Consider the following 25530-nt stretch of genomic DNA (forward strand, 5'->3'; position numbering starts at 1 on the left):
TATTTTAACCAACATCAGTCCTAATCATAAATATAAAATATTTGTTAATTATCCCAAATTTTAACCCTTTAAATGCCAGGGATTTTTTCATGATGCCACTATGTGTTGAGTTGAAAAAAAAACATGCAAACAACACATTATGTCAGTATACTACATGCAAAGTCAAGTATATATTTTTTTATTCCTGGGATATGTCAATGATTTGCAGCAACACTGACCGTGACAGTGTTACGTAGAGGAAATAGCATGTATTTTCTCCATATGCCAAATATGGTTGAAAAAAAAGGACACATCAGGTGGAAAATGGTAAAAATTACAAATTCATAAACCCAGAAATAATCCAATGCATGTTTTTTAATGCTTTGATGGCTGTGGTATCAAAAGCTGCAGTTTGAATGTGTTTCAGTGGAGCATATTTTGCACTTAACAGTATCAATGCGACAATTTTGTGTTTTTTAGACTTATTGAAAGAGCTGAGCTGGAAATTCCAATATTAAACAAAAATACACAGGCTGCCAACATTTATGTATGAACACAGCCAAAACTACCAACAAATGAAGAATGAAAAGCGCGTAAAATGCGTCAAACAGTCCCTAAGGGCTCATCCAGCACAGTGATAACATTTGTATGAGATGTTTCATTAATGACTGTCCCCTCCTTTAGAGTGTTTTTCTGCATTGATCTAACAACAAAGAGGGGACACCTTGTTTTCCCTCGCGTGCACTTTCCTCGAGTATGACCCCCTCGCCTCCTTACGAGTCCCATAAAAAACAAATACATTCTGTGTATCTGCGTCATACATGCGCTGCTGCATTGACATTAACACCTACACGGCACCTTGCAGTGCTCCACTAATGACTGAGTAATTTGATTCTCATCACTGGATGGAGCTCCTCAATCACAGCCGTGGTTTGCTCCCAGCTGAGCCTCAGCTCTCATCAATAAGATTCTGCGTAAGGCGCTGTTTTTACATTGACCTCATCAACAGCCTGTGTGAGGACCGACACACAGAAACTCGACAGTTTGCCTGCTTCATATTCCCTTAAACTGTTTAATTTGTGCTATTATACAAATCAATATTCAGCTCATCTTTCTCGTAATGATTTTAAGACTGAACCTGCTCAGTTGAATACGAGTTTTTAATGTTTTCTTCTATCGACAGGTCTATGAGGTGCTGAAGAGGACAAGATGCACAAGAGCCAAATACTCCATGGGTAAGACCTCTGCCTTTATTCAAGACATGAATCAATATGCAATTAATGTGGGTCCTGCTCTCATCAGAAGAGAGTGTAATTACGACCTCAGAGTGAGCCATCGTCTTCTTTCACCAGCTAATCTCCTCACAGATGCTCAAAATGGACTGAGTTTTGATTTTGGTGGCCACATGAGCTGAAATTTCTATTCCTTCTGTCTCTTACCTCAAACTGACACAACGTTTGCCTTGCAGATTCATGCTCCTGAGAGAAAGAGATCTCTCATGTGTACTGACTCCATGACCTTTCTTCTAGCGTTGCCATCATGTCAAGCATGGATGGATTAATAAACTGGCCTACCGGTCACAAGCCTTCGGGCCTAAAGTGTCAGGGGCCCCCCCTGGCCTTCAATTGCAAAATGTCACGCAATCTAAATAAATCATGTACCAACAAGCAGGTGTCTAGTAATGAACACACAAAAAATTGTGGTACTGCAAAGAAACACAAAATAACTACAAAAATGGTCCAAACAACCACTAAGAGACACTAACCAATTACAAAGAGACACAAAATGACTAGAAATAGACACAGAAGCATAAAAAAGACACACAAAAAATTACAAAAAGACACAAAATAACTATGAAAAGACACAAAACAAATTCCAAACGCAAAAGACTAAAAAAAGACACAAAAAATAAAAAAAAACAACAACAAAGAGACACAAATTACTATGAAAAGACACAAAACAAAATTCCAAACTGGCAAACGAGACACACAAGGAGACACGAAATGACTCCAAGCCGACACCAAATAACCAAAAACTCCAAACAACTCCAAAGAGACACAAAAAAATTCAAAAAGACAAAAAACAACCACAGAGAGACCCAAAATGACTACAGATCAACACAGAACAACCAAAAAAGGCTCAAAACGACTAAAGACTCTTAACTCTCCTGCTGAGATTTACACTGCTGTGTGTGTGTGTGTGTGTGTGTGTGTGTGTGTGTGTGTGTGTGTGTGTGTCCTGCGGGATAATAATCCTCTCATATATTCCGCTTTTCAGGGATCACCAGTCTGTTAGCCAATGGCGTCTATACATCCGCTTATCCTCTGCACGATGTGAGTATTGCTATCACACTTCGTCGTCGCCTCTCCCCCACCGGCCTGAGAACGGCTGATAAATTGCTGTTTTATTACCGTGATAATTTTTCCAATTCAGTGAGTTTGTAATATGAAAACCACCGAAGCATCCGCAGTTTATACGCTTTAATTTATGCCAAAGGGTCCATGTTTTTGGCCAGAATTACTGTCATATTTCTGATAAATAGCACCCCATAATTTTATATTAAATTAGAGTAATTATTCACCACATGCACGATGAACAAAGTGTAAAATGAAACATACCGTGTGTGTGTGTTCGTGTGCCTACCTGTGTGTGTTTGTGTGTTGCAGGGAGATATCGAGGGGGTGAATGCAGAACCGAACGACAGGAAGGTAAGTAGAGCAGCTCCAACGGTCAATAAATTGAATCAGCTGTCAACTTAACACCAACATGTTGAGTCAGTTTTTAAAAAATCGTTCATCAATTAGCCCAAACCTCAATTTTCAATGAATCAACCCAAATTCACTTTATGCAGACACATTGGCTAGAAACCTGTGTGGTGAAATAGTGTCCTCTGATTGGTGCGTTTCTGCCAATCAGATGTTATACTTTGTCAAGAGGTTCTGATAACTGTCTTTGTCAGATTGTGTGTCATTTTTATTTTTTATTTTTGTTTTTAAAGAGGGAAACGAATATTTTGAATAAGAATGAAAAACAATTTCTGTGGAAATTTATTATTTTTTAACTTTTCTTTCTTTCTTATCATAATTATGTATGAAAATGCTCCTTTGGTAAAATTATTGTCTGAGTCTGATCACGGTGTCGATTAAATGAGTAAATATTTGTTTAGCATTCATTTAGGTTTTTCTTTTTCAAATAGAAAATCAGCTGAGCCTGCCTGCAAGGCACCAATGTAGTTAGTGTATTAGCATAACGTCTTCACCCTCAGTAACGGACATGTGGCTCTGTTGGGAAGCGGCGACTTTCATGCGTATAGTGTAACATACATGGCATTCCTGTGTGTAGAAAGATGTTTTGGCATATTTCTGATGTTCCAACTTTATTTAAAATAATAATTTTACAGACATTACAAGCAGCACCATTTTGTAAGTTTTCCTCGTGAAATGAAGTTGCAGTTTGTACCGTTTCTTCCTCTACATCACGGCTCCTTCTTGTTGCAAGTTTCCAGTATCGTAGCTGCATTGCTCGAGTTTGACGTTAAAGTTTTGCAGGGAAACGCCTACATCGATGTGAGAGTTGAGCGCTGCTACACAGTTCAGTATTGGAACTGAGAAAATCTGACCGCTTCCTGTTACAAATTAAAAACCCTTATTTAAAAACAAAAGCCCTCTAGTGTTTCATACAAGTCCAGTCATATACTCGGGTTTGAGCCAGAGTATTTTGAAAATACTAAATTACTCCATTCTACAAAATATCTTGTCCATCCATTGACGTCCACTTAGGCTCGGTCGTGGGGCCAACAGGCTGAGCAAAGCACTCCAGACATCCCTCTCCCCAGCAACGCTTTCTACGCGTTTATTTATTGATTTTTTACCAATTACAAAACAAAAACATATTTAAAATACAAGTAACAGAAGTACTGCAATCACAGGTTGACTTTGAAGAAAAATAAAAGCTTAAAAAAATGACAAATCTCTCCCATCTAGATAGTTTACGGTTAGTTTGATGTTCACTTCCAAATTAAATTAAACAACCTTTAAATTCCAGTATTGGTCGACCTGTAGCTCAGACGCAATTGAATCCAATGGACTGAACAGTTTGAAACCACATGATATATTGGAACAGATGCAAGAGATGTGCAGAAAAGAAGTCACATAATGTAAATTTGCATCTCCTTGTAATCACAATAAAATGACAGAATGTTTTTTCTGCAGGTTATATCTCACCCGAGCAGATTAAATCTAGAAAGTAAAAGTTAATAAACCATCAATTTTCCTCATAAAATGTTGCCAGTTAGTCTGATCCTTCCTCTCCGACATTACTCCTTCTGTTTAAAGTTTGCAGCAGTGTGCAGCTGTTGGCAAAACATGCCGGCAAAGATAAAAAGTAATTGATAAGCTCACAGAGGAACACTAGAGGAACTGGTTTTCAACTGGAACTGTTTCTTCATTACCATCCCCACTGCTTAAGTCATTTAACTAAATAGAAATTTTCAATTTCTAAAATGTCATGTTTTAATTTGTGTGCACATTAGGGTTGGAAATCAGCACCAGCCACCGGCCAAAAATATGCAAGTGGCTGCTAGATTTGCTTTATTCACCAGCCAAAAGAAAACAATGCTGATCTACTGAGCGGCTGGTAGATTTTGGAATCGAACAGCCACAGAAGCAGGTGGACAAAAAAGTTCATTTCCAACCCAGACGCACATGATATATGGGAACAAATTAGGGAGATATGCAGAAAAAATGTTATGTAATGAAGCGCTGTAACTCCTTGTGATCATATTAAAATGACAGCCTGTCTTAACTACAGGTTATATGGATAGATACTTAATTGTTACTCACAGCACGACAGGAGATATCTAAATAGAGCATACACATCTAAAATAATTAAGTGCAAAAGCTAAAATAAATCACTAAATGAATCCAAATTGTGCTGATAGAGCATTAATAAATATATCATCATTGTCGGGCACAAACCTCGTATCTCCACATTTCACCAATTTCAATTTTTTTTTTCATAAATTAATTCTGTTGTTCCCCCTCTGCGTCTATCAGTGGGCTTTACTCTTTCTCAGCCACTGAAATGTATTTTTAAAAGCTTGTGACTAAATCTCCTACTAATCTCCACTGGGTTATTCTTTAAAACAGTGTTTTTTCTAATTCCTGAAAATAGCAGTTTTGGAGATAGGAGGTTTGTGCCTGACAGGTATAATGCATAATAAAGATTTTAAAAATTCCCAGTGTGTAGTGTACAGTGTGTATTTAAAAAGCGGGGAGGGCCTTGTGCCCCAGAGCTTCACCGTCGGGCGGGGAGAGACCGTGCGTCAGGTGAGAGGGAGAAACCTTGTGCCACAGAGCTTCAGTGTTGAGCGAGAGAGAGCCCAGTGTGCATCTGGTGTGCGCTGAAACGGCTCGACTCAGTCAATAAACCTGTTAATAACCATTTATCATTCCTGTCACTGTGTGTGAGAGGAGCAGCAGCACGATTACAAACACTGAAAATGGCATTAATCAAAAAAAAAAAAGAAAAGAACATCCGAATGCATTAATTGAAAACAAAATACCTACCCACTTAACGAATGCTCGTATAACTAAATATTTGGGTCCAGCCCTAATGCATATATAGCTATATAAGTATCCCTTAAAAAATCTCTCCCCAGCATATCAAATTAAGAAAGTTAAATGCTCCCAAATTAAACCATTAGTTCTCCTCATAAAGTGTTGCCAATTAGTTTAAATGACTTTGTTCTCCTCTTTATCTCGATGCAATAAAGCATTACAACATCTACAAGTGGCTGAAACATGCCACTAAATTAGTCATACCATCAGGGATTTTTTTTTTTAATAATGAGTAACAAAGCATGACAGACTACTGCGCTAACGTGACAGCATCTGTGCACGTCTGAGCCTTTGCCTCCTACTATACAAGAATAAAATGAACCTGGCAATTGGAAAGAAAATCAGAGCTCGTGCTGAGTCTGAAGTCATCTCCTCCCCTGCTAACGCTCTCCATAATTACACTGCAGACTGTGTGTCACTAAGGCAACAGCCTATTAATTCCCCCTCTGTTGTTCTCAGCCATCAGATAAACTTAGGCTCCATGCTTTTATGTGCTTCAGCAGCAACATACTTTCATGTATATCACAATGATACTTATACATGTGCGTATACATGTTTGGGAAATGGGTTTTCCTTGACTGTAGGAATGTTGAGTCTCCGTCCCGGAGCTCAATCTGCTGCGACCTGCCATCCGAGCGCACCTCTGGGCTGCCTCCTGTGATTAAAAGCCTTCGTTTGTCGCCTCGCTGCTCTGCCTGTGAATGGAGTGAGACTGTGTTTGAAAAAGCGTTTCGCAGTGATTTATGTGCTCCTGGTTACTGGTAAACAGCGCACATACACAGTCAGCTGTTTGATTATTGCAGAGACTGTATCACACAGCAGCAGTGTTTTGCAGATAAATCTCGCTGTGCAACACATACACACCCACACCCTTCTCACCTATCAGTGCTGTTTTATGTATCATCAGCATTTATCAAGGTCTTAAATGTACCACAAAATAGAAATTATACATGACGGGAATTAACACCACGATCAATTACAATTTGTTGAAATGCACAGCTCAACACAACACACAACACTTCAAGAGACACTGCAAACTAAATTATATTAACCCCTTTAAACCTAAAGCAAATGAGCTTTATTTCTTTCAAAAACACAAGTGGAAGTTAGAAGTTACAAGAAAATAACCTGAAATTTAACAAAAAATAACGAAAGAAAAAATGAATAAATAAACAAATAGATAGATAAAATAGTCAATAGTAGTTATGATAATTAATAAAATGTCCAGAAAACTGTTTTTAGAATTATATGAATGTAGTTGTCTGGACATATTTCTCTATTTTTATTTTATTGTTATTTATGTCTAATAATAATTTCTCTTTTTCATTTTTTTAATGCTAATTTTCAGGCCATTCTGTTGTCACCTTTTTCCTAATTTCTTGTAATTTGTGGAACATTTCTCTACAAGTGGCTCGCTGCCTTTTTAGTCATGTTTTTAAAAGAAATCAAATCCATTTTTTCGGGTTTTCAAAGGTCCAAATCACATGAAAGGAGTCTGAATGCAGCTCAAGAAAAGCTACGTTGTTCCAAGTTTCAAAGAATTAAAACAGTAAATGAGTGAAAAATGCATCTAAAAATTAATGATTTACTGAAGACAAACAAGTGGTAATGAGATGTTGCCCAATATCGGATATAATTGTGAACCTGTTTCACTCTGTTTCTATCTTCAGTCTGAAATTGCCTCCACTCTTATCGATTTCTGTGGGGGAGGGGATGTAATTTCCCCTCACCGATCACTAGAGAACACCGTATCAGCCTGACTGAGTCTGCACGCTGGTGCACACCTGCAGTGCGCTGAGGAGTCTGCACACTATTTGACATTGGTTATCGGAGACTGCAGACCGTAAAAGTGGCGTTTACATCAGCACAGCCACATGGCCCATACAAACAAACAATCAGTTATTTATTTTTCACTGCGAGAAAATGTACTTGTAGCACGAGAGTGTGTGCAAATTTTTTGCTGCTTTTTCATTAACATGTATCGGTGCATGAAAACCCCAGATCATATTAGAGGACATCCCACATGTGAATTCTTGTCAAATTAAGTGAGTGCAGAGCTGAGCAGCTTTTATTAATCTTTTTAAGGTGGTTTTTGAAAGTCCTGATTGAGCTGCAGCACCTCATATCATCAGGCAGTGCTCCACTGATTCGTAGCTTTTCCAGAAAAAGCTGATTGCTGATTGTATGTTACAGTCTCATACAGAGGATAAGAGGAGGAGGTTAATCCAGAGGATCTAGCAGAACTTATCATTCAAGACGTGACAGAAATCTCTGCTGAAATTGAACATAGTCAGTCTCAAAAGAAATGGTGAAACATTAGTCCGGCCGTAGATTTTTTGTCTTTTTGATTGCATTGATTTGTTTTCACCTGAAAACAGTTTTGGTCTCACTGTACACCACAAGCCTGGCACTGCCGCCTGAGAAAGTGTATGTTACTATGAAACTGCATAGTGGATGTATAATATATTTTGCAGATAAGGTTTGCATATATATCTGAAGTACATCAGAGAACTGGCTGTTTTGCATAAAGCCATGAATAATCAAATAAAAACCAGAGTTCAAATATCTGATGACCTCCATAAACAAGTATAAGCAAGCCGCTAATAAAGGGTCGGCCCATTAGCTCAGATAGTAAATTCAGTATAATTTATGTTCCCACAGGACTTGTTGCATAATTTCAACAACAGTGTGATACAAACCTCTCTGCTGCCCTGACCTTGTTTTTTTAGTTCCTGTCGCAGTCCTACTTTGCTGATCTTCCTGTCAGTGTTAATTTTCAGTCATATACCTTCTGCAGATTTTACATTAAAAACCCTTTATGCTGTAAAAAAGCTTTAAAAAAATTGCAGCATGGTCAAAAGCTTAACATCATAGCTGAAGTTTATCGATCAATTAGTCAATAAAACAAAAATGATCAGCAACAATGTCCATTATCCTCAAATTGTTGTAGGTAATTCATTTAAGTAAAATAGCCAAAACCCACTGGTTCCAGCCCACAGTGCCAGAGGCCTTTACCTGCAAAATGTCATCAAATTAACATGTTCTGACCACAAAGATACATGAAACGGCCAAAAAAGACACAAAATTACCAAAATAACCTCATAAAATTACCCCAAGGAGACACAAAATAATTATAAAAAGGGGCAAGAGAACCAAAGAGACACAGAAAATTACAATGAGACAAACTGGCCAACAAAGACACAAAATTACTTAAGAAAAGCCACAAAACTACCTCAAAGAGAAAACAAAACAATTATAATTAACGTTCAAAACAACTAAAATGACACCAAATGGCCTCAAAGGGACTCAACATAACTACAGTGGGGAAAAAACAACTAAAAAGAAAGACAAAATAATAACAAAGACACAACTGCCAAAAAAGACAAATTACTTTAAAAAAAAAAAAAAGCATAAATTACCTCAAAGTGAAATGCAATGACCAAAAAAGACATAAATTTACCTTAAAAAAAAACAAAAACAAATAAAAACCCACAAAAATACCCCAAAAAGACACATATTGGCCAACAAAGACACAAAGTTACTCAAGAAAACCCTCACAAAATTACCTCAGAGGGACTCAAAATAATTACAATAGGGGCAATAAATTCATTACAATGAGACAATGGCCAAAAAAAGACAAATTACTTTGGGGGGCAACATAAAATTACCTCAAAGAGACATAAAATGACCAAAAAAGACACGTTACCAAAAGACATCCCAAAGAGACACAAAATAAAAAGTAGATTTTATATATATATATATATATATATATATATATATATATATATATACATATACACGAAAACGGGCAAAAAGACTCTAAATTACTACAAAGAGACATAAACAAAAATAGGCACAGTCACCACGTGTGGGTGTGTTTCCAGTCTGAGGAGAGGTGGTGGGGCCTTTTAGGTGTCTGTGCCCAGGGGCCCACTGTCTTGTAATCCGCCCATGCTTCTGTGCAGGTAAACAGAACATCTTTGTGTTTTGGAGAGAAACAAAATGTAAAAAGTTATGACTTTGGGCTCTTGGAACTTGCGATGGGCATTTTTCATTAGGTGCTGACATTTTATAGACAAAACAAAAACATCGGTTTATTGAGAAAATGAGTAGTGGGTTAATCAATAATGAATTGCTAGTTTCTTGACACTAATCAAACCATTTTTTAAACACTTTTTTTCTGTTAGAGAATAAAGATTATACTGAATTTACCAAGACAAACAGCCAAACATGGAGGGATTTTTTTTGTGCTCTAACAGCAAGCGTCATCAGCAGCATATAATATAATATCTGAGCATTAATTATCGCCTCGTGCGTCTCTCCACAGCTGCTGTACGATGAGTGGGCCAGCTACAGCGTCTTCTACAAGTACCAGCCTATCGGACTCATCAGGTCAGATCCACAGCAGTGCTCTTATTGTCACAGCCGTCAGGTGAATTAGCGACACATTCACAGACCTCACATGTCTGCCGTGGCTGGTGCTCTCGCTGCAGCGTTAACTGCCTCCACCAGCCTGCGGGCAAGAAAGACAGATGAGGACTCTCACAAGCAGATTGATGCTCCACTGAAGCATGATGTTCCTCCGCAGAAACAGTAGTCATGTGCTGAGCTGGATTTTGTCCAGGAAAGAGAGAGACTGCGAATGTGAGCTGAATGTATCAAACACACTCTGCTCAGGGACTGTGAGCAGGATCGTGCACTATCATCAAATCATCATGTCAGCGCTCATAAAATGATCTTATTTAAAAGACTGCTGCAGAAAATGGGTTAATGCAGACAGTGGAGGAAGTGATAGGCTGATGGGAGAATTATTTCCAACATCTCGAAGCCGCAGGGAGGAACAAACCTTTCAGAAATGTGGTTTTATTATCGACCATTAAGCTCATTTGGCAATATGATAATAGTATTTGGCAGTGATGTAATCAGGGTTCATACAGTCATGAAAATTGTGGAAATGTCATGGAATTTGCAGTTAGCAGTTTCCAGCCCTTGAAAAGTTTTGAAAAACTAAATAATCCCCGAAAGTGTTATAAAAGTCATGGATATCTGTTTCACAAACCTGTATAATAACACACGATGTGTCCAAGAACTAACGGATGTTTTAAAAATCAAACGATAATGTCTGTTTTTACAGTTTAAAGCCGTGATAATCGCTGTCATTTTGGTGATTTTTGAATGAAATATGTCTTGTCGACAAGTTTGGAGGGCATGTTTTAAAGAAAAGAAATTGCCAAAATTTGTTTTTTAAACATCCCTCAAAATTATAACAAACAGAAAATGCCCAAATGTTGTCTTTTCAAGAAAAAAAAGGCAAAAGTTTTTTGTTTCAGAATCGCCACAATAAAAGCAAAACAATGCCAATATGTTTTCTTTAAAGATTGCCAAAAAAATCTAAAGACAAAAAAAATCCAAAATATTTTCTTCAAAAATTGACCAAAAAAAGTTTTCGCCCTAATTCCTTTTTTTTTTCCTTTTTTTTTTTAAAATATTTTTTCAAGAAAACATTCCTTCTAAATCTATAGGCTCACATGTTTGGAAGGCTTTTTTTTTAAAAAAAAATTGGCTGTAAAATAAATAGAAAATGCAGCCATTTAAAGCCAACTCCTGAGCCAAAATAAAAACCATAAGCTCTTCTCCAGTGCCTGAAAAAATCATTTGACATGCCTCCCTCTTTTTGTACCTCACCCTTCCCTATCATAAATAACGAAAAGTCCCATAATTATCTTTAAATATTTAGTTCTAATCCTGTTCAGATTTTTTTAATAACAAAATAGATTAAAAAAAAGTATACAATAATGAAAACAAACTGCAAAGGAGTATCAGTGGTCCTTTCAGAGAGTGTATGGTCTTTAAAATTTGCCCTGAAGTCATGAAAAAAGTCATAATTGTTGTAAATATAGCACTTTTTTACATTTGGTTTCTCCCTCCACAGAAAGTATTTTGGGGAGAAGGTCGGACTGTATTTTGCCTGGTTAGGAGTCTACACACAGATGCTGATCCCTGCAGCCATCGTCGGAGTCATCGTGTTCCTCTATGGCTGTGCCACTGTCGATGATAACATACCCAGGTACACCACACACACACACACACACACACAGCGTCACCATGCATGCACACTGACACCATGCATCTCTATTTTACTGTATGTTCATCACCATGGGTCCTGCATAAAAGGCGACTATTAATGTGTGATTCGTGCATGAGGGTGATTCATCACTTATTCACTCTAATACAGAAACTTGCATGCATGCCATGGACCCGTGTGGAGGTTTCATAGGAGCATTAAGTGATTATTATGTGTCAGACATGCTGAAGGAGGCCAGCGTGCTTGCAGCTATGAATGTTTCTGTGCATGAGGAGTCACAGTAAACCCTCTCACTTTGAGGGACAGGCTCCCCCTAAAGCCATGGTGGAGTTGGCACACTGAGTACAGACACACACACACACACATTTATCTTCCCATGCTTATGTTGTTTTTCATCTGTTGCCAAACTTTTGCCAAATGTTTTTCTCTTCTTCTTCGTCCTGAAGCTGCCCTTCATTTTTGTGTTGCATTTTTGCAGTTACATCACAGTCTCCTAACATCACTGTGTATCTCCGTCACTGAGCACCGTTTAGAAACTGTTGTGATGCAGAAAACATCTTAACTTATTTAAGAGTATATAACATTACATTAATCTAACAGGGTTTCTAAAGTACTTTGCTTTGATGTGTGCTTCGATCAATTCACTAACATGTCAAGGCAGGTGGGTTATTGTTGTCAAAAATGTTTTTTTCCCATAGGCATATGAGTTTAAGTCTTTTGACACCATACTTCAAGGTAAAAAAGGTGTCTTTCTTTTCATTTTTCTTTTCTTTTCTTTTCAAAAGCAGTCATATAAGAACCTTTCCCAGATAAAATACAGATTACAGTAAAGACATTGATAAAATAGATGCAATAAAATTGAAAACAAATATAATTTAAATCAGAAATTGTCAAAACAAAGAATACATTTTTAAAAAGTGGGACTCTAACCAGACTTTAAAATAGGTTATTGAGGTTTAATGTCCAGTTAAAGTCGTGAACACAAGTGAAAAACCAGACTTGTTTCCTAATTCCCAAGTCTTTGGCTTTATCTAAAACAATTGTTTAAATTATTTTAGATACAGCAGGTGTTACATAGTTAAATACATAAATTAAACCTTCACCACTTCACCTTTGTTGGTCTCTGCCGGCATGACAAGCTGGTGACATTTTCAACTTTGCTCAATGCATTTTGATTTATGTAAAAAAAAAAAAAAATTCAATTTTTATTTTCCTAAAATGTTGTTTCACCTGTTTTCAGGACAAATTAAATTGCTAGAAGAATTTTCAAGAATCAGTTTCATGCGAATCTACATAAGTATTGTCCGTTATTCCATTTGTAATTATACTTGAGACCATTTAATTTTTAACAAAAACATGATGAAGTCAGTACAACACACTGACAGTTTTTTTTTACTTGGTGAAGAAAACATACAGCAGACCACACGGCTTGTTAGGATGGAGATCTGATGCGGTGTGAGGCTTGATGGTAAACAGCAGGCTTAGTCCACACCTCGACTCCACCCAGTCACACAAAGACCAGCTAAAGCTTTAGGTTTGTTGCCACATCAGGTCATTACAGACTTCACATGTATGCATAGCAGGTGGTGTTTTGGCAACATAATGATACCGTATATATCATGAGGGAGTAGAAACTGTTTATACTGAGGTCGCTCTTCCTTAAATATTTCTGGGGGTTTTGGACCATTATAAACAGAGCTGCAAAGCCATGAGCAGGTTTGGATTGAGATGCGACTTCAGTGTGTTGCAAAAATTATGTCTCAGTCAGGTATCAGACAAAACCTGCCTCACAATTTTATCCAATAGTAAATTATTTTCCACAATATTTATATTATCGCATTTTATATCGATGGCACATTGTGAAATCACATTCACTGTGATAGATAATCAATTCCAAGTCAGTGTAATCAGTGTGAAATTAAATCCTTCACATCCTTCCTGAAGCAGTGCATCATATTTGCTTGATATGAGAGATAACTACGTGCAAATGCAACATATCTGTGGTTTGCAAAAACGTACACAGCCATTTTTTTTTTCTTGGGTTGCATCAGTCCGAATTTCTCAGCGAAAACAGACATTGTAAATAAGGAAGGATTACTTTAGACTACAGCCTTGTTCCCATTGAAAAAAAAAAAAAAAAAAAACACTAACATTTGGCTTTTTGATGCAATCAGGATTAGTGCGATTGGCATTTACACCAGGTCAAATGACTCTGCAGTGGAAAAAAGGTTTTTATCGCCTCCAGCTCTGATCAGTATTGATGGGAACACAACACCCAGGTGAACATGGTCATTTTTCCTCCTTAACCAGCAAGATGAAATGATGGGCCATCACTAATTACTGTACGGCTCCTCCCAAGCAGTGCTCAAACATTATTCCAAGTCAGTCTGCAGCGAGTTTGAAAGAGAGACTGAATAAGTAAGAGATCTATAAAGACAAGACATTTTATCATATTGATAAAAATGTGACGTGTGTTATGCTGGGTTAACATAAAGAGAGATAAGTAAAATAATCACTGCATTAAAACAGGTTTAATATGCAGTCACGTCTCAGCTGAAGCAACGTGTCCTCATACAACAGCTCATATGATATTCTACAAATTAGCGCCCCCGCAAATGGCATTAACGTGAAGTTACCGTGGTGATGTTTCGGAAAAGAAACGTGACTAGGAAGTACGTTAGAATGACTCAGAGTTCACGTAGTTCCAGCCTCTTCGGGAAAAGTCCTGTGTTTTGTGACCTAACCAGCGGCCCAACCTTCCTGCTCAGTACCTTTTCCTTCCATCGGTCACATAAACGCAGCCTCCCGGTACACGTGCACTCATTACCGGCTCATCATTATGTGGCATATGTTAGGATTTTGGTGCATTACTTCTCATAGGAAAGTATAGTGCATGAGAACAGACATGACGCTCACAGTTGCTTGTTGTCATAGTAACACATCACAACTTTCCCGGCTCAGGCGATTAGACACCAGAGCTCAAAAAAGTGATACATCTCAGCCCTCAACACGGTCTGACAGGACTGAATCTGAGCCCACCAACATAATTAAAATCACACTCAACACTATTCAGCTAACGGGCGTGTTTTAGCTGTACGTGATTGTGGAGTGGTCTGTTGGTGTAGTCAGACATGCAGGATGAGCTCTCTCCACACTTTAACTGCAGCCTCACATGTCCAATTAAAACTTTTATTTCGTTTGTTTGTTTTGTCCTTGTGCATCTTAAAGATATAACAACATGCAATAATTAAAACACGGCTAAGGCTTTTCAGTGTGGAGTTTGCAGGTTATGGGTTTCCTCCCACAGTCCAAACACATGCAGGTCAGGTTAATTAGCCCATAGGTGTGAAAGTGTGTGTGAACTGCTGTCTGCCTCTATGTGTCAGACCTGTGACAGACCCGCGACCTGTCCTGGGGGTACACCGTCTCTCACCCAATGTCAGCTGCTAAAACAGATAAGCGTCTGTGTATGTATATAGCTGCTGGGTGGCTCCGTGTGCCATGACAAAAAAAAAAAATCCCCTGGGAAGCACTTCTTAAGAAAAACAACACAGAGGAGAGCTTAAGATTTAAGATGTTTTTAAGCCTCTGCGACTCGTCGCTTCCGAAGGCATTAATGTTCTCATGTCGTCTGTTCGCCTGTCCGATTCCCATAGCTCATTAACACCTTGAGAGATTTTCATCAAATTTGGCACAAACATCCACTTGAACTTAAGGATGAACTGTTTGTAAGTTGGTTGCCAAAGGTCAAGGTGATCTCTTTTGTCTCATATTTGTGAACATGATATTTCAAGAACACCTCAACAGGATTTCTTAATGTTTGGCACAAACATCCACTTTGAGTCACGGATGAACTAATTACAAATTGGTGGTCATAGGTCAAGGCCGCTATGACCTTGTGGCCATGTCATTCTTGTAAAGGCAATATCTCAAGATCTTCAAGTTTGGCACAAACATCAATTTGGAGTCAACAATGAACTGATTAGAATTTGGTGATCCAAGGTCAGGGTCAGTGTGACCTTTAGTCTGTCTAATTCTCATGACCACCATATCTCAAGAAAGCTTTGAAGGGATTTCCTTAGATTTGGTGCAGATGTCCACTTGGACACATGACTAAACTGATCAGAATTTGGTGGTCAAAGGTCAAGGCCACTTTGACCGCATCTGCCTAATTCTTATGAATGGGATGTTTCAGTAACACCTTGACATAATTTCTTAAAATTTAGCATAAACATCCACCTTGAGTCAAGGATGAACTGATTAGAATTTGATGGTCAAAGGTCAAGGTCACTGTGACCTTGCTTTCATGTCATTCTCATGAACAACACAAGAACGCCTTGACAGAATTTATTCAAATTTGGCACAAATGTCCTCTTGGACTTATTAAAGAAACTAAAGAGAATTTGGTGGTCAAAGGTGACTGTGACCTTACATAACCTGCCTTTGGCCATAACTCAAGAATATATACAGTTATTACAACAAAATTTCACACAAATGTCTAATAGGATAAAATGGTGACATTAAGTATCCAAAAGGTCAAAGGTCAGCTTCACTATGACATCGAAATGTTCTCCAAAAAACATTTTTGGCCGTTAATTAAGTGCAACTTGACGGGTTTGTGGAAGCACACAACAGTGAGGCTGTAACTCTGGTTTTGCCGTGTGGTCTGAATCTTTATCTGATGTCTCTCCAACATCATTTTCTCCCTCTTCCACCTGTTTGAATAATCCGTCTCTTTATTTTTTCTTCTGTTTTGTCAGTATGGAGATTTGTGATCCCAGGAATAACATCACCATGTGTCCGCTGTGTGACCGCGCCTGCAGCTACTGGAAGCTGGTGACGGCGTGCGGAACAGCGAGAGCCAGCCACCTGTTTGATAACCCGGCCACCGTCTTCTTCTCCATCTTCATGGCCCTCTGGGGTAAGGACGCCTTCGCATCCAATCATGCAAACGGCAATCAAAGAGTCTAATAAGGACGAGTCTACAGTGAAGCATTGCGAGAGCGGTTCCACTTAATAGACAGCACCATTTATTCCATTCAGTACAGCTTTGGCAGGAAACATGGAGACTGAACCTTGGGCGCACATGAGTTTTACAATAGGAATCCGCAAAGGTAACTGCTGAGTAAACACAGACGATCCTCTGATGTGCTGCCAAACCACGCTGCCATCTGTTAGCAGCAGCAGGGCTTCAGATCAGAGAGGTGTTATATGTTTAGATGAAGCTAGTGTCTGACAGAGTCACAGCACGCCCGCCATCTGGGTTCACGTGCTGCAGACCTGAAGAGAGAGAATACCATTTACTTCGACATGTTTGAAATCATTGCATTGATAAAATAGCATGTATCTATACAAATGGAAAGTACTTCATCATGCTGCTGTTTTTTGCCTTATTGTCAAGGAAATCCATGAAAAGGCCCAAACATACGATGAATGTATCAACCAAATGATGTTATGGGTGTATAAAAGCCTGATATACGGTACCTATCTCGTGCCGCAGAGCTCCATTGTTGTTAAAAATGCATCAGTGAGCCACGCTGTTGCACTGGCTGACATATTCCTTCATTACTGTGAACACACACATTCAGTTTCACATACACCGTCCTGCTGCCACAGATACTCACTAGAGCACCAAATGTGGCTTAATCTGAAATAATCACTGAGCCTTTTTTTTGAAAAACGAAAGAAATGCACATGACCAGCGTTTAAAGATTTGCATTTTTATTAAGAACAAACAGGCTCGGAGCAGAGAGCCTCAGACAGTAGTAAAAGATTGAATAATGCACTACTGGATGGGATTTGAAGAACAGAAAAACAGTATTGTTTGTTGAGTATTGTCAGTTGTATTGCCAATATAATTGCAAACACCACAATCATCCAGCTGGGCAAATAGAATACTTGCCAGCCTCCTCTCAGGAGACTCCTGATCTTAATTACCCGCTTGCAGTTTCTTTCTGAGGTCACAGCTCTTACATGCTGCTCCTCATTTTTTACAATTTCACACCTTTTTTTCCTCTTAGTTATCGCAATCTGTTTCTGGCATTTTCCAGTGTGTATAAGCGTTACTCTAAGGGGCCGTTTACATGGCAACAGTTCTTGCGTGAAGTGTTAAACTTTTGTTGCAGTTTGGCCTTTCATTCACATTTTGAGGGTCTGAAAATGCAAACTTTTGAAACCGGGTTCCAGAGTGTAGTCTTTTGAAAACAAAACCCCTTCTGTCCCCGTGTAAACTGGCAATGCGCAGAAAACGGTGACGTCACAGCTGTCCGCCTCGCTCAGGCATCTGGGACGCAGGGGTGTGTGGGCGAGGGAGGACAGCTGACTGCGGGTCCCTGTTTGGGGCCAAACTTACAGCCTGGTCTCCCTCCCTCCCCTGGTACCCAGCAGTGTAACAGGGGCATGAATCAAAAAACCAAACTGAATTTAATGTGTTTAACATGAATATTCTGTTGCAGTACACTAAGGGGCTGTTTACACTGCATTGGTTCTTGCATGAAACCTTATTGTTGCGGTTTGGCCTTTCGTTCGCACGACAAACACGTTTTGGGGGCCTGAAAATGCGAACCCTTGAAACCGGGTTCCAGAGTGTCATTTTTGAAAACTCGGACCCTTCTGTCACCGTGTAAACTGTGTTACACAGATAAAGGCCCTGCATGCACACTACAGCACTTTCGTTTGTTTTTCTAGATCCGGGTGCAGGACGATGCGTTCACTTTGTTATTATGTGGACGCCGATTTTTTTTTTTTTTTTTACGCAAAAAAGACTTTTCCATTTTCAGCAGGGCCATTCTCACCTAAAAATGACTTAATTATTTTGTGTATTTCTCTCTTGAATAGTAAACAAAGTCTCAGAAACTCAAAATGTTCTGGAGGAGGAACCCCAGACCCCTTTTGTTATTTTTAAATAACAAATAATAAAATAACTCTGTGATATCATGTACAAACCCGACATAGTTTACAAGTCTGCGAGTGGCCACGCAGTCTATCAGTGCAGGAGGAATACAACAAAAACACTTAATCACGTTACGAGATTTAAAGCTGTTGATTGCATATACACAGAAAGTGCATATTTATAGCCAACATAACTTCATGTTCAGGTACGATAAACAGGAACTAAATCAAAGTGCAGAAAGATCGACACTATTAAAGACTGCATGTTCATCCTCTATATTCTTCATTTTTAGGTGGCGAGGGTAGAGACATGCATTAACTTTGTGTTTGAGCCTGTGTTTAGTCTGCTGTTTGTGCTTGGTTCGGTAGCGGTCCTCTTCATGGAGCACTGGAAGAGACGACAGATGCGACTCAACTACATCTGGGACCTGACAGGCTTCGGAGAGGAGGAGGAGGTGAGAGCATGCTATCGACAACTTTTGCAAGCACATGTCGAAATATAATCATCCATAAAAGTATGGATGGAAACTGCAGTTAGATGTTTTGGGAAACATGATTTTCCACGTCCTTTATTAGAGATATTTTTTTAAATATCACATTTATTGCTCTTTTTTCCCACATAAACACAGAACAGCTCAGATTAGGGGTCAACTGATACTGTTTTTTCAGGGCCAATAGAAATATCAATTTTTAGTGGTTAATGAGACTGATAACCGATACTTGGAACCAATATGCATTTACAATAAAAATGAAACTCTTTCTCTTAATATTTGGAATTTGGAAGATTATAAACTTCAACACAATTTTTTAAAAAAATCTTTTAGCAAATATTTAATAAAAACTAAAACTTATAACATAATAAACAGTAAGTTCCCAGCAACTTTTTTTTATAAAGTCAAGGGAAAATAAAACAAAATGAATAAACAAAAATAACTCCCTGAAGTTTTACAAAGTAAAAGTTCCTCCCATGCTGACACTTTCTTTGCACTTGAATGATGTTGATTTCAATTTAAGTCCATTAACTATAAATCCTGTTGACTGAACATGATGCATTATAACATTTTTCCTTCCTTCCAGTAAAACCATTAGTTTCCTTTGACTTCAGCAAACCATGAAAACAACTTTAGGCTTGAAACCTGCTCATTAACAGTCATCCATCATGTCTGCTTTTAGTGTCAAAGCAACATTATTTCTGCGTGGTTATGCAACGTAGACCCTTCAAATGAATCTGCACTTTTAACTGCATTATCGTGTCACAATGTTGCTTTGACCACAATCAGCAGACATGGTTTTGTAATGGAGTACTTGGAAATTGCAAGTCTTTTTAATATAATTTCTATCCCAATGGGCTACATGGAAAATTTTAAAAAAAAGAAACTGGCCTTGTAATCACAAAATTACAAATTATTTGCCCTTTTGTGTGTTGTAAAGAGTTTGTGTTTCTTTTGTTCTGCAACATTAAAAATATTGTTAAAACAACAAATTGAATACAAAATTGGGACAAACACTTCAGAATGAAAATCAGAGAGTAATAAGGATGACACAAAGGTCAGGATATGCATGTGCATGTACCTCCTCTGTCTTCTGTGTGCGCTCTGTAGTGACTCAGCCCTCGGCACAAATGTTCCCACACAAACATCACGGCCTCAGACATCAGTATCTTTTAAAATCAGAATGAAAAAGAACAATGCATGACTGCCCTTTTTTATGAAAGATTTTGTTAAATATTTTTTTGCTCTTAAAGTGACACTGAAGTGTTTTAAATCCTCAGAGCCAATGAGTGCCCGCTGACACCTTTTCCTTGTTTATGTGTTTGTTGTATCTCACAGGAGGAGCATAAGGTTTGGATCCAACTTGATTTATTTTGCTTTAATTTACTTTCTCTCTTTTTGACTGTCTGTTTTAGCTCCGTTCTGCAGCTGCTAAAATTAAAACTTTCTCCCTCAAGGTGTCTAACAGTCTACCTCAGGTCTTTCCACTTTGCTCAGTCTTTATCTCTTTAGCTCCTCTGTATTTTTTTCTGTAGTTTTTCTTTTTCACGAGGTTCCTCCCGATGCTGGCCATCTCCGTCGCCTCTTAACACAATACTGTTGCTGTTGTTTGTGTTTAGTGACGGCTGCAGAGTTGACAGGAACGTTTGTTGACTCATAGCTGTTGTATCTGTCATCTTCTTTTCTCTTCTTGAATTCTTTGCTTTTTTTTTATGCCTCTGCGGCGGCGGTAGACACGGCCTGAGGCATCGTGTTTTTGGTTGTCCATCCATCTGTCCTATTTTAGCGGATGCAGCCGCTCAAGAATACCCCAAGGGAATTTCTTCAAATTTGGCAGAAACATCCAGTTAAATCCAGTAAACAGTGAACTGTGGTCACTGTTATGTTGCGTCTGTCTGGTTCTTGTGAATTCGATATCTGAAGAATGAGTCAAGGAAATTTCTTCGAATTTGGCACAAATGTCTACTTGGACTCAAAGATGAAGAAGATCAAAGATTTTAGAGGTCAAAGGTCAAGGTCACTGTCTCTCATGAGCGAGATATCTCATGAGAAAGAAGTTCATCAGATTCACTCGCCCTCCATGACAAACTGATAAGAATTTGTTGGTCAAAGGTAAAGGTCACTATGACCTCAAAAAGCATGTTTTTGACCATAACTCAAGAATTAATGTACAAATTGTGACAAAATTTCACACAAATGTCTAGTAAGATCAAATGATCAAGTGCTGACACTTTATGTCCAAAAGGTCAAAGGCCAGCTTCATTAGGACATCAGAATGTTCTTCAAAAACACTTTTCTGGCCATTATTGAACATGTTATCTCAGGAACCGAAGGGGAGACACTCGGTCAGATACGGAAATGTTGACACTAATCTCGTGTGTCCACCTGAAAGTTGTGCTGATAGTAGATATTTTCTGTGCTGCCGGGGGGAATATGTGTGTGTGAAGCATCCAGTGTTTGAGATTATTCAGCTTCGCTGCAGCTGCATCCATATTTAAAGAATTCTCAACTGTTATGGCTTCATATGAGTCTGGACAGACATGGATGTAAACTTAAAGTGCAACTTGGCTGGTTCGCAGAGGCATACAAGCACGTTGTGGTAATTTTGGTTTACATATTTTTTAAAAGAGACAACTGTGTCCTCCATGCACATATGACAAGCAACACACACACTCCCAAAGTGAGGTAAAATATCTTTGAGAAAGAAGTGGTGCAAAAATATTGTCTAAGCACCTTTTTAAATATTGTAAAAGGAAAAGAAAAATTGCTGCCCTGACGAGTCGGTTAATTTTGAGCCTGTTCTAGCACTTTGCATGCAAATGCCTTAAGGTAATTTATATAGCGGGTATAATTACTTCAGCCTATGATGACTGAAGTTCCAATATTGTTGAGTAATGGCCCAATGAGAGAAGGGTCTGCCAAAGGGGACCCTTTATCCAATTTTCTGCTCACCCACAAGAAACTCAGAAAAGCCCACACAGCTATGTAGGACCATGAATCGAACCAACTGAGCCCCTCATAGTTTACACACTTCTAGCCCTTTCAGCTCACTCTTGACTTTTTCTTATTGGTCCCAGATGGGCAGTCTGGCTGGAAGGACAGTGGTATGTCAAGCCCATAAATTTCTGAAATACCTAAAAAGAAGAGTGAAAGTCTAAATCACCTTGGACAGGACCAAAAGAGATCAAATATGCAGGCTGTCTGGTTCTAATGTGCCCCTCAGATAAGGTTGAATCAGTTTTCTATCTTTTGAACAGTAAAACCAAATTAAACCTGGACCAAAAAAGATTGTTTTGGTTTTTTTACTACCAGAAGTGTAATGAGTGTGTAATGTGAAATGTGTCATTGCAGTAAAAACATTTTAGGGTATTATCACCTGCCTCTGCAGTTACTCTCAGCTCTATTTATAGTTTACTATTTCTCATTTAAAGCCCACAGCTTTATATTGTCATGGTTTATTCCCTAAATATATACTAAAATATGCAGGATTTTCCTAGTTTTAATGTACAGACCAGACGTTCTCAAAATCAGGACTCCGGTCCAGATCTGGACCACACGGCAAGTTCCAAGTCTCGTATTAGGAATGCAATAATACACTTTAATGAAGTATATGTTATGTTTTATACACATCAGTAAAATTGTTAGTTTTGTAGAATATATTCTATTTGGAGATTGATGCAGCGACCCTTGTGCTAGATTAAGCCTTTAACATAATAATTTCCCTGTTTGAAGTTCATTGTCATGGCAACGTTGACAGCCGGCGTATCATGTTTAAGTTGTCACATGTCAGACTTCACGGGTCGGCTAACAGGCGTCCATTAAAAATGAGCAAGTTAGTTTACGGCTGACAATGCACAAGATAGATTACTCAGTCGTTTTTAAACATAGTTTTTAAAAAAGGTGAAATTAAATTTTGTCTTTCAGAAGCTGCTATGACAAATACATCCGGTCGCTCAGTCATGTTGCTGCTGATGGCATCATACAATTTCTTCCATTGCATTTCTGCAGTGAATGTTTTAAATTTGCACCAGAGTTTCGTGTCCTGTCGGCTCTGAACAACTTCTGCCCATCCAGCGCAACAGCATTTATGTTCTGTCCTGCGAGAAGAAAAGTGAGAAAGCGTCTTCTGTCACTGTACAGTACGTCGTCACTATCCAAATGTGCAAAGAAAAAAAAAAAACTAGGCTTGAATGTATTTTGTCTCAGACTGCCTTAGACTTAAATATATATAGCTTGTAAATTATATGCAAGTTTTTATAAAAAGTCATTTTCTTATCAACAAATGTATGGATGTAAAACTTTTGTTTCCACTGTGTATTTAAGACGAAACAAAATACACAAGCTTGCCAAAGTTCCTGCCATCTGCATGAACACAGCCAAAGTTATCAAAAAATGAACAATGAAAGGCGCGCAAAATGCACCAAACAGTCCCTGAGGGTCAAATGTTTTTACAAGAATATTTGAAAGAAAATGTTCCATCAGCCTTTTAGCTTTCATAAAATCAACATTGTGTTCACATTAGCACTGTAGAAATATTACGAGAGCAGTTATTACTTTGTGAATAGTATCAGTCTGGTAGAAATGACTCAGGATATCAAAGCAGTTTAATTTTATGCACTAATAATGATTTTTTTTTTCCCCCTGCTGGCCTGAATCCACACCGAACAAAATTTGTTTACTCCTTTTCGTGGCAGCTTTTGTCAGCATTTGGGTTTTTTTGTGTCTGTCTTCACTTTCTCTGTCTATCTGTACATTAGCTTGACACGCGGACCTTCAGGCTGAAAATGACTGTCTAACCCTCAGCTTTGTTTTCTAGCGATGCCGTTTCCTCTGATTCATTCCTCTTGGCTTCCTGCAGACTGTATTCCTGTGACTGTTACACTCACTTCTGACTGCACATGACGCCGACATAAAATGTTAATCCTACATTCCTCACCATATGAAAGGATTCCTTGACAGCAGCGCAAATTGGACACGCCACATCACAAGCTTTGTGTTTGAAATGGTTAACGGCTGTATCAAGGAAGATAAACACTAATTTACCAAAAAGTTTGGCATTTCAATTAGCGCAACGTGCGTGGTTGCTATCTTACCCAGAAGCACATGGATATAAGTCTGAGTCAACTACAGACACCTGCAGGGATATGCTTGCCTGACATTGCATAAAGACTGGAGGTAAATGGTAGCTGTTGCAAACATATCTGCTAGGCACGGTGTTTTAGTGGACATTGTTGGGCCGTTCTGTCACGTGTTTGATCACAAACCTTTAGATAAACACTGAAACACGATAAGCTTTTACACACATTTAACTGTAGTTTGAGTTTAAGTTGACTCTTGATATTTCCGTGCTACTCCGGGTTTATGTCTGTTTAATTCTTTCATGGTGAGTCGATGCATTTTTTTCTCTTTTCTTGCTCAGAGCTCTAATTTTAACTCACTGTTCTGCAAACTTCATGCAAACAGGTCTGGTCATTTAGTTTCATTCTGAATCTCCTCAATGCTCTTCTCTACTGGTTATTATCTTGCACACTTACTGCTTACTAATATAACAGGTGGCACAGATCAGTAACTTCAACATCCAAACTGATTTCTCTTCCAGGACCACAACCGAGCGGAGTACGAGTTCCGAGTCATGCAAAAGACTATGAGACAAGAACACGCAACCCCGAAGGTAAAACTCCTCTAGTCAGATTTTTAGCTGTGTGTTTAAAGCACATCTGCTCAGTAATTCATCCACTCTGATCTTACATTTGCTGTCACGGCTGGTGTGTTCATTTAATGTATTTCTCTTCTTCTTTTGATAATTGTCTAATATTTTTGTTGCCTCATTTCTGACCTATGAATATATATATATATATATATATATATATAGATAGATAGATATGAATGTACGTGTGTGTGTGTGTAGTTTTGTTTTTCTAATTTTTTCATTATTATTTCATTATTCCACTTCATGTTATCATCATAGACATAAATTATTTTTATTTCTTAACCCCAAAATTGTTCCAGCAATTTAAAATGACTTTACTTCTTTAACATATTTTGTTGAAAAAAAACAAATGGTATTCTTTTGATCACATACATACACTAACAGCAATAATCAAGAAACACACTCTGTCCATCAGCAGCTTGCAGCCTTCACCAAACACACAGTCAGCGCTGACTAGTGTAGGACTCACGTCTAACGGCAGCTTCAGCACCGTTTTGACAAGAAACTGCTGATGAAACACTGAAACATGTTTGTAGTATAAAGCATGGAGACATTTCACGCGACGTCTTCTGGAGGTTTAGAGTCGAGCATGTTCACTTTGGGTAATGGCCTTTAGCCTTCAGTCTTGTGCCAAGGTCACGTCTTTCTTTTTCATTGAATACACCAGAGAAAACACACACACACACACACACACACACACACACACACACACACACACACACACACACACACACACACACACACAGTCGCTTGAGC

The 25530-nt window shown here is 38.5% G+C and overlaps 1 protein-coding gene across 1 annotated transcript in view; it reads left to right on the forward strand.

Annotated features, from left to right (window-relative positions):
* The window catches only part of LOC121943744 (anoctamin-1-like), a 77696-nt gene that overhangs the window by 45865 nt on the left and 6301 nt on the right, over nucleotides 1-25530 (forward strand). The window contains exons 7-15 of the mRNA XM_042487350.1: nucleotides 1163-1214; nucleotides 2257-2312; nucleotides 2646-2687; nucleotides 9925-9989; nucleotides 11530-11664; nucleotides 16443-16603; nucleotides 18943-19028; nucleotides 20403-20414; nucleotides 24664-24735. Coding sequence (XP_042343284.1) covers nucleotides 1163-1214; nucleotides 2257-2312; nucleotides 2646-2687; nucleotides 9925-9989; nucleotides 11530-11664; nucleotides 16443-16603; nucleotides 18943-19028; nucleotides 20403-20414; nucleotides 24664-24735 — 681 coding nt within the window. The remainder of the gene's footprint in view (nucleotides 1-1162; nucleotides 1215-2256; nucleotides 2313-2645; nucleotides 2688-9924; nucleotides 9990-11529; nucleotides 11665-16442; nucleotides 16604-18942; nucleotides 19029-20402; nucleotides 20415-24663; nucleotides 24736-25530) is intronic.

The sequence above is a fragment of the Plectropomus leopardus genome, chromosome 1 (genome assembly GCF_008729295.1).
Source record: "Plectropomus leopardus isolate mb chromosome 1, YSFRI_Pleo_2.0, whole genome shotgun sequence".
NCBI lineage: Eukaryota > Metazoa > Chordata > Actinopteri > Perciformes > Serranidae > Plectropomus > Plectropomus leopardus.